Raw genomic sequence first — 12,205 nt, 5'->3', positions numbered from 1 at the left:
ATCTGACACTCATTTGACTGCATTAGTACAGCCAAAGACATTTCTTGTAGTTGCTAAACACTAAGATATTCTTCAAACCGGACACATAGTACACATCTCGTACACGGAAACTCGCTCCGTCTACAGTCAATTAAACTCTTCCGTTTTCAACAAAGCTCATGCTTGCATAATTCTCCAATCTAATCACCTTGTAGAATCCTTGTCTTAACTTACAGAAGAGTGATAAATCACCACACACGCGATTGTTGCACCCAGAGTCAATATACCACACAATATCTCGATCACCTTTAAGTGTGTCGACATATGCCATTAGCCCTATCTCTCCAGATTCTTCCAAACCAGTATAATTTGCCTAGCACTCGTGCCGGAAGTTTCCAAGCTTATGACACTTGTAATACTCAATTGTTTCCTTACTCCTCCGTTGGCTACCCCCGCCTCTGCTTTGTCCCCGACCTCCTCAGAAAACAACTCTTCCTTGTCCTCTTCTACCATAACTCTCTTCATGAGTTACCTTCATTAGTTTGAACTTTTGCTCATGTACGAGCAGAGGACTTTGCAAGGCATCCACATATAGTTGATATATGTCCTTGGCTTCCTCAATGGAACAAACAATGTAGTTCCACTCATCAGTGAGGGTTCTCAAAATATTCTCAACGATCTTTACATCATCCACATCTTCCCCTATAATTCCTCATATCGTTTGCAACTGTCATTACTCGACCAAAATAATTAGTGACCGATTCACCCTTCTTCATTGCTAAGACCTCAAAGTCTCGACGTAGATGATTGAGCCGAATTCTCTTCACTTGAGGTTTTCCTTGACACTTCAGCTTTATGGAATCCCAGAGTTGTTTAGATGTCTCATTCTGTGTGATTGTTGTCAGAATTGACTTATCAAGCGACTGAAACAAGTAATTCTTAGCATTCAAATCCTTCAACTTTATCTCCTTTAGGTTCTTTATTTACGCTATCGTCATCCCATCCACGTTCTTCGGCTAGCCTGATTCCACAACTACCTAAAACTCCTTGGATCAAAGGAGATTCTCCATGTCCATACTCCAATGATCATAGTCACCATCAAACTTCGGAATAGAGGCTGCTATGCTTCCGAACCCATCTCTTTTCACTTCCTCAAATATTTTCCTACTATTTCCAAATCTCACAAGTCACGGCTCTTGATTCCAAATTGTTAAATGCAAATAACAATTTTAAGAATAATTTATTTTATTCATGTGAAAATGCAAAAAATATAAGTAGAAAAAAAAAACGACCCACCGTCACAAACTACAACCCACATTCTAACTAGAATTAAGAAAATAAACTTTTACTATATCAACTAACAATCAATGCTAAAGACAAGGACACTTATTTAACTAATTACTAAGCCTTTCGGTAAATACTATCCTTTAACTATCTCGGATGAATAGTCACACCAAATAAATTGTTTCATTTGTATGCGATAACTAACTAACCTGGGCTCCGTTTAAGAAAAGAGCAAAACGGTGCGTTTTGAGAATAGGTTATCCTTCCGCTCCACGTCGACGCCACCACCGTCCCGTTATCAGGTAACCGTACATATTATTTTTTTCTTCTATTCACTAAATTTTACTTCCATTTTAGCATTTATTGCTAGATCTCAGATTCCGTAATTCCGCATCATTCTCGGCTCGCATTCACCCAATATTGTAATATTTCACCATTCTAATGAGCTATTCACTGATTTATTTATACATTCTATGCTTGAAAAGTGAAACAATCATCAAATTTGAAATCTCTGTTTTTTTCTAACTTTTCAGCTCATGAATCCATAATTGTGATACTTTCATTATAATATCCCACATTGAAACTTTGACATTTCCTTTGAAAAATTGTTCCAACATTAATGATTTTCATTGATACTATCTTCTACATAAAAATCCTATGCTCTTTTCTAACAATGAAAGCATTTGAAACATGCAATGATTGGATCTAACATTATTACAACCTCTGTAAAAATGTAATGAATCTCATCAAATATCTGCGAAAAGATGGTATGTTTTGGAGTCTACAGAAATAAGCCGTACTGCTGCAACGGCTGCTGCAATAGACATGATGCTAAAGAAAACAATGTTGATCCAGTGCCAGAGCTTCTGTAAACTTGTTAGTTTGTTCTTTTTTGCCACCATGTACATATGGTTAGCAAGAATAAATGTTAGGGGAAATGTGCTAATCGCTCCCGTGAGGCTCATGAAATCTCCGAGAAAAGGCAGGAGAGCCGCCACGAATGTGTTAAATACCAGGTATCCGCCTCTTACTGTGATTCTATATGACAAGTTCTTAATATTCATTGCGCTTCCTTTGATTCCGTTTTTAGTATCCAGATACTCATACATCGGACTTGCAAATATCTAACAAAAGTAAACCACAGGTTATTATTAGGCCAGATAAATACAATTTAAATAAAGCATATAAGTTTAGAGAAGTTCTAGTTTAGAATTATGTACATGCAGCGCGATGACTGATTGAAGGAAGGCTGTAATATTGGCAATAGCTTTCACCCAGACTGGACCTTTTGTACTATTCAGTAAATAGGTTTCTGTGGAAGATCCATAAGCCCAATATCCTGAAAAGGTTATAATGTACAATGGTACAACTCCGACGGTAAACTGAAAATAAAGGGATTTCATCATGTTCTTCATAACTGGCTGCTTAATTGTTGCCTGCAAGTTACATGGCCAAATAAAGTTCAGTTTAATATTACGCTTGAAACTTTAGAAGATATGGAAGTTGATAAGCTTTCTATGCAACCTGTATCTCAGGAAGCATGCCGGTGTTATATGCGAAAACTAGGTTAGCAGACGCCCCAATAATTTCAAATATTTTACTTGCCCCTTCTCCTGGAATGCTGTAATCTCGAGGCGGTGACTGTATTCCTGATAACGTACTGCAGGTTAGTTCTAGAAATGTATCAACTCAAATCAAACAAACAATGTATTCCTGAATTCAGATTTTCCAATCACAAACATGAGATATTACCATCTTTAATTGATAGCCCAGATGCTATGGCAATGTATATCACGCCGAAGACGGTTGAAACTGCCAACCAAATTCCAAGAGCTGAAAGATGAGGAATACATATGGCAAATAATGCACACACAAATCCAGCTATAGCAATACAATATGGAAGCTTCAGCTGAGCATCATCACTAAACAAGGTGTAAGTAGACTGCAACACATTAAAAAGAGAATAAAAGTTAGTTTATATGATTTGAGATTTCACAAGTCCTATAACTTGAGATAGTGGAGGTTCTAAGTTTCTCTTACTTTCAAGGCTGAACCAGCCAAAATAATGAAACCAGTATTGATCATAAAAAGATTGATATACTGGAGAGCCCATGTGAGTTTATATGCCTTTTTACCTGTAATGAAAATGAAAATTAACATAATCAACAACATGGTGACATAACAGAATTTTGTTTTCTGTCCCAAAGTTTTGTTGGTAATATTTACCGTAAACATATCCGGCAAGATCTCTATATCTAATGTGTCTAGTCCCTCCTAATTCATGGAGATCAGCAATAAGGGCATTCGCGTAAAGCGACACCAACGCAGCAAGAATGAGACCAACTACACCCCCTACCCAACCCAAGGGAACCATAACGGTCCCGGAATATCCAAGGACAAAAGCACTGTTGACTCCATTGGTGAGCACAAATGCCACTTGAAACCATGAATCTGCAAAAACAGAACAACACAAAATAAAATTAAAATCATAAAATAAAACCAGAAGGATATTAAAGGGGGTGTGAATCCGAAACCAAAAGAACGTAAAGTGAATTGTCAAAAGAATAAATTATTTTCAATGATATTCGAACAAATCATTTCCTAATTTACTAAAAAAAACTAGTACTCCGATTTTAATAAATATATACACTCAGCACATACTTTCATTAATCAAAACGTAAAATCCATTCAATTAAAAAGACCCGAACAAAATAAATAAGACAAAATAATAATGATAAGCAAACAGAATAAAATAAAATCAAAAAGTAAGAACAATTTTTAATCAGAAATTCCGTATTATTAGGAACCATTTACCTAAAGGCACCGAAACATCAAAAGAAAAAAATTGAACAGGTTGAGCAAAGTCAAAATTCACTATGGTGAATAAAGCAAAAAAAAAAAAATATCACTATGGTGAAACTTGACTCTTAGTTTTAAAATTCATAAAAACTTGTCGGTGTCTGAAAAACAAAGAAAAAGGGACCATTGTCAAAAATCACAAAAAAAAAGGTGCGTGAGAAATGAGAATTATGTCCGTTCCCCTCCATATGTCTCAAAATGTTCAGCTGGGCCTGGAACGTTTAAGAGCACATGCGAATTGTGTGTGACCGTTGGACTCCAAAAACATGGGAGTTTTCGAAAAATCTCATGAATGAAAAGGAAAAATAAACCCTTCAAAAAACGACTCATGAAACCTTCAAAAAAAGAAACAAATCGAGAGACAAAACAAAAGGTCATATAGGTTTATGGTACAACGTACGAACCGCTGCTAATTTGATGCGCGGTATCTGGAATTTCGACAGAATCATCATGAACCTTGTTCGGATCATTATTCTCACCGCCTCCTTTTCCCATTGTTCTCACCGGAGGTGGTGGTTGTGGCGGTGGCTAAATGTTGTTGTTGTTGTTGTTGCAGCTTCAACCGCCAGCGTCGCCGTCAAAATAAGGTGTTTCTCCACCGTGATTATTCTGAACTTATTATTTTTGTTGTTGTTATTGCAAGGTGCGTTAATAGAGAAGAAGGCTTTAATATCTCTCCTCTATATATAAACCCTTGCAGTGATGACCATTCATCATAACCAATGGTGATAAACCAATCATACCACGCGTTTTACTTTTAATTTTTTGTTATTATATACTACTAGTAACTAAAAAAAATAACATAATACCAAATTTTAATATTTTCTACTTTACTTTTACTTAAAAAATAATAATATATATTTTCTGTCACTATAAATATATTTATTTTCTACTCTAAACATAGTAAAAAAATATTCGTTCATTTAATTAATACAATATCTTAAAATAAACAAGGCTATAATAATAAAAAATAGTCTAAACATAGTAAAAAAATATTCGTTCATTTAACATGGGCTATGAATAAAGAGGAATTCTTGAATACAAACACACTTATAGTTATATTCTTAGACAGTAAATTCACATGGAAAAAAAACTATGCAAAATCTTTTATTTTTAGTATGTACACAAATTTTATGAGTAATAAATTAAATATCAAAATAATTTCATATGATTTTTATATATTTAATTAATAGTTGCATGAATTTTCAAACTAGCTACCGCACTCTTCTTTCATAAAAATTTAATAATACTAAAGTCAACTATGAAGAATTTAAGACCAACCATGTTGACACACGAAGCCAATATGGTGACAAGTTTGGCTTTTGAATTGTAGAAATTCTTGGCAGGAATGGATAGCTATTGTATTAATAATACGATATTTTGTGGATAGAATCTCTGATAGGAGGTTTTTTATCTTTGATTTTTTAGCATATAATTTTTTTTACGAATGATAGTAGGATAGTATCTACTTACTATAAATCTAAAGAAGTCATGATGGCAACCCTAGCCACATGTCTTCTTAGTAATAATATTATCCACATGTCACTTGATAACAATTCTAAATAAAAATCCTAATTATACAAACCTTTTATTAAAATAAATATTAATATAATAATTATTATAATTGTACAATTTTGAAATTTAAAATTAATAATTATTTCAAAAATTAAGAATTGAATTCTCCAACAATCAATATTAAAACCTCAAAAAATTAGTATTTAAATTTTCTAAATAATTTTAGAATATATTTTTAAAATAAGTATTTAAATTTTAAGGTTTAAGAATAATCCTACTAATAATAGGAAAACCTCAAAAAATAAGTATTTAAATTATATATATAATTTTAGAATTCATTTAAAAATAAGTATTTAAAATTTTATATATAAATTATAAGTATTTAAAATTTTATAAATAATCTATATAATTTTAGAAAGCATTTTAATATAATTTTAACCTAAGGAATTTAACATACATACAAAGATTAAAGAAAATTCTATCTATTAAATTTTAGGATTAAATAATCAATTTTATATTTAATTCAGATACAATCAAAGTAAAATAAACGAAAAACAAGAAAGATGGAAAAGGTGGATCAACTCAATATTGGAAATAAAGATTATGAATATACCATTTAAACAATAATAAATACTAAGAATAATAATATATTTAATTCAGATACAATCAAAATAAAATAAACGAAAAAGAACAAAGATGGAAAGGGTGGATCAACTCAATATTGGAAATGAAGATTATGAATATACTATTTAAAAAATAATAAATACTAAGAATAATAATAATCAATATGTAACTGCTTATGTTAAGAATAAATTTTCTAAATTAAAAAAAAAATTAAGAATAAGAATAAATATCAAACGTTATACAATTATAATAATGACAAAATTAAAATAATAATTATTGCATAAAATTATTATGTATAACTCTTATAATAAATTGTAATAAAAATTGAAACCTACTTTTTATGTCATTGGTAACGATAAAAAATTTAGACTTTTCAATTCTAATGAAATTAAAAATGTTGATTCACTATAAATATGTCTTTTTTAGAACCTCTTATCTCATATGAGAATTCCTTGATGAAAGAGATTGTATTCTGTGTGTGCAGAAAAATATTTTTATTGTGTATTCATATTATGCATTTGTATTTCATTCATAGTTTGAATTTATAATTATGTTTTCTTTGTGTATTTGCAGGGCCCTCTTTGAGGGCGTGCAAGGCGGGCTACTGCACGGGGACTCCAAAAAATTGAGACGGCCATGTGTATTTGTATTATGAATTTGTATGTCATTCATAATTATAATTTATAATTTTTATCAATTCCAATTTATATATTTATATATAATATGAAAATTTTGATTAAGTGTTATATTTATATATAATAGTTTTACATATAGTAGAATAAGAATAATTTGCCAATTTTTTTAGTTTTATTTGTATGTTGTTTTTTCTTCACTACAATGGTGATACTATTTTATATATTTTTTATAATATGCTACATTTGATTATAGACATTTTAAACGAATGCATATGGCAGGATGGTTTATACACATTTTGTAAAAATGCAGATGGCATGGTGGTTCATTTTATACGAGGTATATGAAAAAATTATAATGCAGATGGAATGGTCACAGTCATAGTAAATGAAAAAATATATTATATTTGGACAATGAAGGCAAGATCAAGCGAAAAATTTAAGTGGGAGATAGCATCTACCATCAATTTTAAAATATAGTATATTTACTGAGACTTTTAGAACGTTGTTTGTTTGTAATTTTAAACACAATTTTTTTTTATAATTTGTATTTGATAGAATAGTGATAATTGTTTATGATAATATTTATTTATAAAATTTTATCATTTTCGTCGCAATGTGTTAACAATAAAAATATTTTATTATTTTTTAATTAAGTCAATATAATAAAATGTAATATAGAATATTCATTTATGTGTATATTGAAAGAATTAGTATAAGACTAAAATATCATTTTGAATATGTAAAAATATTTACATTTGATATAAAATTTATTTATAATTTTTTGAACAATTAAACTAAAATTATAAATATAAATTTTTATTTTTTAAATTTATTTGAATTTATTTAAAGTTCAATCTATATAAGCCTAAATTATTTTTATCATTTCATATATTTTATAATTATATTTATTATATTTATGTTCCATTCATATATGCTTATTTTCATATTTAAGAAAATTTAATAAATAGATAAAAAAATAAGAACATAAATTGAAGTCTTTTAGATAAGTTACAAATAAATAGATATTTTAATAGTGATAATTGAAATTTATAAATTCACAACGTAAAATTTAAAAAATAATTGTCAATGATCTAATTGTGTGCAAATATAATCATGTTTTATTAGAATGATTTTTGAATTTTTTTCCTATTATTAATTTTTTTTTAATTTATTTTCATATTATTTTACTTCTCTCACTCGCACATGTTATTATATTAATATTATTATGAATAAAATTATACTAATTTTATATTAATAAAAGTTTACTAATTCGACAATATGTGGCAGTATAAGACTAATTTTAATATTAATAAAAGATTTATTTAAAATTTTGTGTTATTATATTAATAATATTATGAATATTTTAATTTTTATGATAAATAAAAAATAAGCTTATATAACAGAATAATATTTTAATAAAATAATTTAATATATTATTATAATAAAATAAATATTAATATTATAAATTTCAATTTTGAAATAACCGTGCATCGCACGGGCCAACAATCTAGTTACTAGAATTTTAATCTAGTTCTGACTATGGGACCCGTTTTGTATATTTAACTTTTTCTTTATGAATGATTGTACTAGAAATTTAATCTAGTTTTGACCTTGGGGACCCATTTAAAAAATAAATAAAATATATTTAGTATATTTTCATGTGAATTACACTAAAAAGAAAAGTCATGTCACGTGGCTAAGTCACCAATGATGCCATGCCTCAAAATTTGACTTCTATGGTTCATACTCTACTGGTCCCACTCACTAGAATCTCTTTCAACTTCCGTCCATATTAGGATTGATTACATTTTCTTTTGATTTTGAGAGATACTTTTATTTAATTGATTTAAAAATAATTATCATTTTTACTTCAATTATTTGACTGAATTGTACTCTAATGATTCCACAAATATAACAAGCTAAATGTATTATTGATGTGAGTATGATACAAAATACAAGAATATGTAGTGAATTGTCAGCAATATTGGTGACCTTATTTAGAGCAATTGGAAAGCAATAGCAGAAACAATATCAAAGGAATGGTGTCCTGTCCTGTCCCTCTTGGAAGAAGAGGATCCAAACATTTTTCAAGAAGGGTTACTAAAATACAAAAAAAGTACTTGCAAAGTAAGAAAATTGGTTCACACTTTTACTGTTACAAGGTTCAACTTTAAGTTTTGATCTGATCATCATCTTTACATTGGAGAATTATAAATATTGTGTGTGATCCCTTATTCTATGCTATTTAAATTTAAATACTTATTTTTTTTTAATGAAGTCTTGTATATTAAAAAGGAAATATTACAAAAAGGATGGGATAGAAAAAAAAATCCATCAAGAGGAGAATCTAAAATTAGGCATTCCTAGTTATTACGAACAAATTCCTTCCTCATGTCCAAAGGAATGGAATAAAAAAAATTGAGAGAACTAACATTGAGGCCTAAGTTTGCTAAAAAATCAGCACAAGAGTTATCCTCTCTATAAATATGAGAAATATAAATCTGCCTAGAAACAAAAAAATTTATACAAGAGAACCATTCAACTCTGACTTGCCAAGGAACCAAAGTTGGGTTGGTGAAAGCCTGAACCACTAAGGCTGAATCTATTTCTATCCAAGGCTATGCCAGCCTCTCTCAATCGCAACTTCCATAGCCCGAACAACAACACCAAACTCGGCTAAAAAGGAGGACCTCCAAGGAACCGAGTTTGCAAAAGCCAAGAGAAAATTGCCTCTATGATCTCTAAACAGACCCCAACACGTTGCAGGAAGTCCATTATGATTATACGCACCGTCACAGTTACATTTTATCCAACCAAGAGACGGCGGATGCCAAAGGACTTCAACTATGTTGGGAGCTCTAGCAGGTCTAATCATAATGTTGAAAGCCTTCAAGAGATTAAAATCAGAAATAGAAATATAAGAAGTTGCCTTCTATATATGAGCAGAGGAGTGTAGCTGAACACTGACTCTTCTAATGACAAGATTGACGTTCGGTTTAGTGTTGTTGAACCTCTCGTTGTTTCTAGCTTCCCATAAACTGTACAAAATAAAGGTTGAGGCTGCAATAAGAAGCATAGAGCATTGTTTGGATCTCCCTGTTGAACAAAAAGTCCACCAATCTTCCAAATTATCTGGAGTGAACCGCATCTAAGTTGTATTGGAAAATCAAATTCAGATTCTCTTGGAGAAGATACAATCAAAAAACATATGCTGGGCTGTTTCAATTGAGTTTTTGCAGAAACTGCACATGGACACGACTTGGCAGTCCCTAAAACGCAAGTTGTCATCAGTAGCCAATTTGTTTTGCATGAGCTTCCAAATAAAAAGAGATTTAGAAGGGGGTATGTCATGCCTCCAAATAGTTTTGGCCCAATTCAGAGGAGTAGAAGGATACTTGAATTTATAAGCTTCTTGAAAAGACAAGGAGCCAGAGGTGCTTTGAGGCCAAACTAATTCATCTTCCCTGTCCATATTTCTAAGCAGATGAGGAATAAGCTTATCATCTAAAAAAGGAAAAAAGTCTAACCAAATTGTGGGAGTCTGCCAGGAACCATTGCAGATGAAATCTGAAACCACTGAGGTAGTAGAGATACCCTGCTGCTGCAGAAAGTCGATAGAAGTGTGCACGACGAGAGGTGAAGCACACCAACTGTCTAACCAAAAATTGATGCCGGACCCCTTGCCTAAAATCCAATGCAAGTGATGATTAATGTTGAGCCATTCAGAATTAACAGAAGACCAAATCGAAGAAAAAATATGATATTTGATCGTGGACCTGTTCTTCAAAATCTTGCCCCTGAGAAGAATTGCCCAATGCTCAGAAATGGTCCTAAGGTGTAACACCCTTCTAAACCCCGCGGCAATTTAAATAAATAATCAGAGTAAAAATATAAACACAAGGGTGCCACAATTATTTAAAAACAAATAAACCAATTATGGTCGAAGTCATGCTTCATTAGGAAACGATTTACCAAAACATAATCATATTTATCACAGCGGAATACAAAACATCATCAATACAACCAATGAAAATGCAATTCAACACCAAATGAAATAGAGTAATCTCTTAAAAATCTAAAACTATCGTTCGCCAGTGTTACAAGATCAGAGCATGACCGACACGACCCAACATAAACGGATAAACTCTACGAGTCATCCTCACCAAGCACTAATGCCGCTACTTCTCAAATCTGGAAAATGTCAACAAGTAAGGGTGAGTCTCATTCTCAATTAATCAATGTTATGCACTCATAAGCAATAAAACATCATAATATATCATTCACCCAATTTGGCATATATTCAGATATCCAATTATCACTCATCTATCACAACAAATACAACACCAAACATGACATTGAAATCAACTTAATCATGTTATGACAAAGATGCATATGACCAACTAACACTATGCATGTGGTACCAATAATTCGTGGAATCAATCCACCTGACCGATCTACGCCTCATCGAGATACGGCCCACTGACACAAATTCCGCACAATGGGAATTATGTCCACCATCGATCCAAACATCACCGAGATCCATCACCGAATGCATATGAATGAATTCACACATATAACATACTTAAAAACATCACTGATTCGATGCACCGCATCGTCTCCCCATAACTCATCATAGTTATCACCAACAAGTATGTACATGTATCATGCATCATTCAAAACAAATCAATCATCATCATACGATCAAAACGATCACCACATGATCAAAATGAACAATGTCATCACCAATAACTCACCAAAACAACACCGAATCCTATATTCGGTTTCAACACCATCTACAATTATATCAATATAATTCACACCACATATAACGTCAAAATCACAGTTATATCATTACAACCTTACCACATTGTCACATTAACCAAATCATGCACAATCATTAAATTATTTACACAACCATCCCAATAATAATAATTACCATTTGTCCATCATCACACCGAAATAATGTCATATTCACACAATTACACAGAGGCACAATATTTCGTTTCACAAAGCAATTAAATAAATTTTAAAAATAGTTCGAGCCACCTCTCAATTGAAGGATAGAAAAACACTTAGAAAGGGGGGGGGGATTGAATAAGTGTGACTTTAAATCTTGGACGATAAAAATAAATTGCACAATTATTTTTATCCTGGTTCGCTGTTAACGAAGCTACTCCAGTCCACCCCCGCAGAGATGATTTACCTCAACTGAGGATTTAATCCACTAATCGCACGGATTACAATGGTTTTCCACTTAGTCCGCAACTAAGTCTTCCAGAGTCTTCTGATCACACACTGATCACTCCAGG

The 12,205-nt window shown here is 31.3% G+C and overlaps 2 protein-coding genes across 2 annotated transcripts; both read right to left on the bottom strand.

Annotated features, from left to right (window-relative positions):
* Window positions 1–1,800: 1,800 nt before the first annotated feature.
* On the bottom strand, window positions 1,801–4,814 carry LOC131661924 (proline transporter 2-like). Its single transcript, XM_058931585.1, has 7 exons — window positions 4,527–4,814; window positions 3,490–3,714; window positions 3,304–3,398; window positions 3,016–3,205; window positions 2,788–2,912; window positions 2,484–2,699; window positions 1,801–2,387 (listed from the first exon to the last, which is right to left on the bottom strand). Exons 1-7 carry the CDS (start codon window positions 4,615–4,617, stop codon window positions 2,010–2,012), a joined length of 1,320 nt encoding a protein of 439 aa, XP_058787568.1. The 5' UTR covers window positions 4,618–4,814; the 3' UTR covers window positions 1,801–2,009.
* A 4,690-nt stretch (window positions 4,815–9,504) lies between these two features.
* LOC131658360 (uncharacterized) lies at window positions 9,505–10,044 on the bottom strand. The gene is made up of 2 exons (XM_058927666.1): window positions 9,865–10,044; window positions 9,505–9,783 (listed from the first exon to the last, which is right to left on the bottom strand). The coding sequence occupies exons 1-2, from the start codon at window positions 10,042–10,044 to the stop codon at window positions 9,505–9,507; spliced, it is 459 nt and encodes a 152-aa protein (XP_058783649.1).
* Between the last annotated feature and the right edge of the window lie 2,161 nt (window positions 10,045–12,205).

Source organism: Vicia villosa, linkage group LG3 (assembly GCF_029867415.1).
Source record: "Vicia villosa cultivar HV-30 ecotype Madison, WI linkage group LG3, Vvil1.0, whole genome shotgun sequence".
Taxonomy (NCBI): Eukaryota; Viridiplantae; Streptophyta; class Magnoliopsida; order Fabales; family Fabaceae; genus Vicia; species Vicia villosa.
The sequence above is the reverse complement of the archived record's forward strand: the minus strand, read 5'-3'. Positions and strand labels throughout refer to the sequence as shown.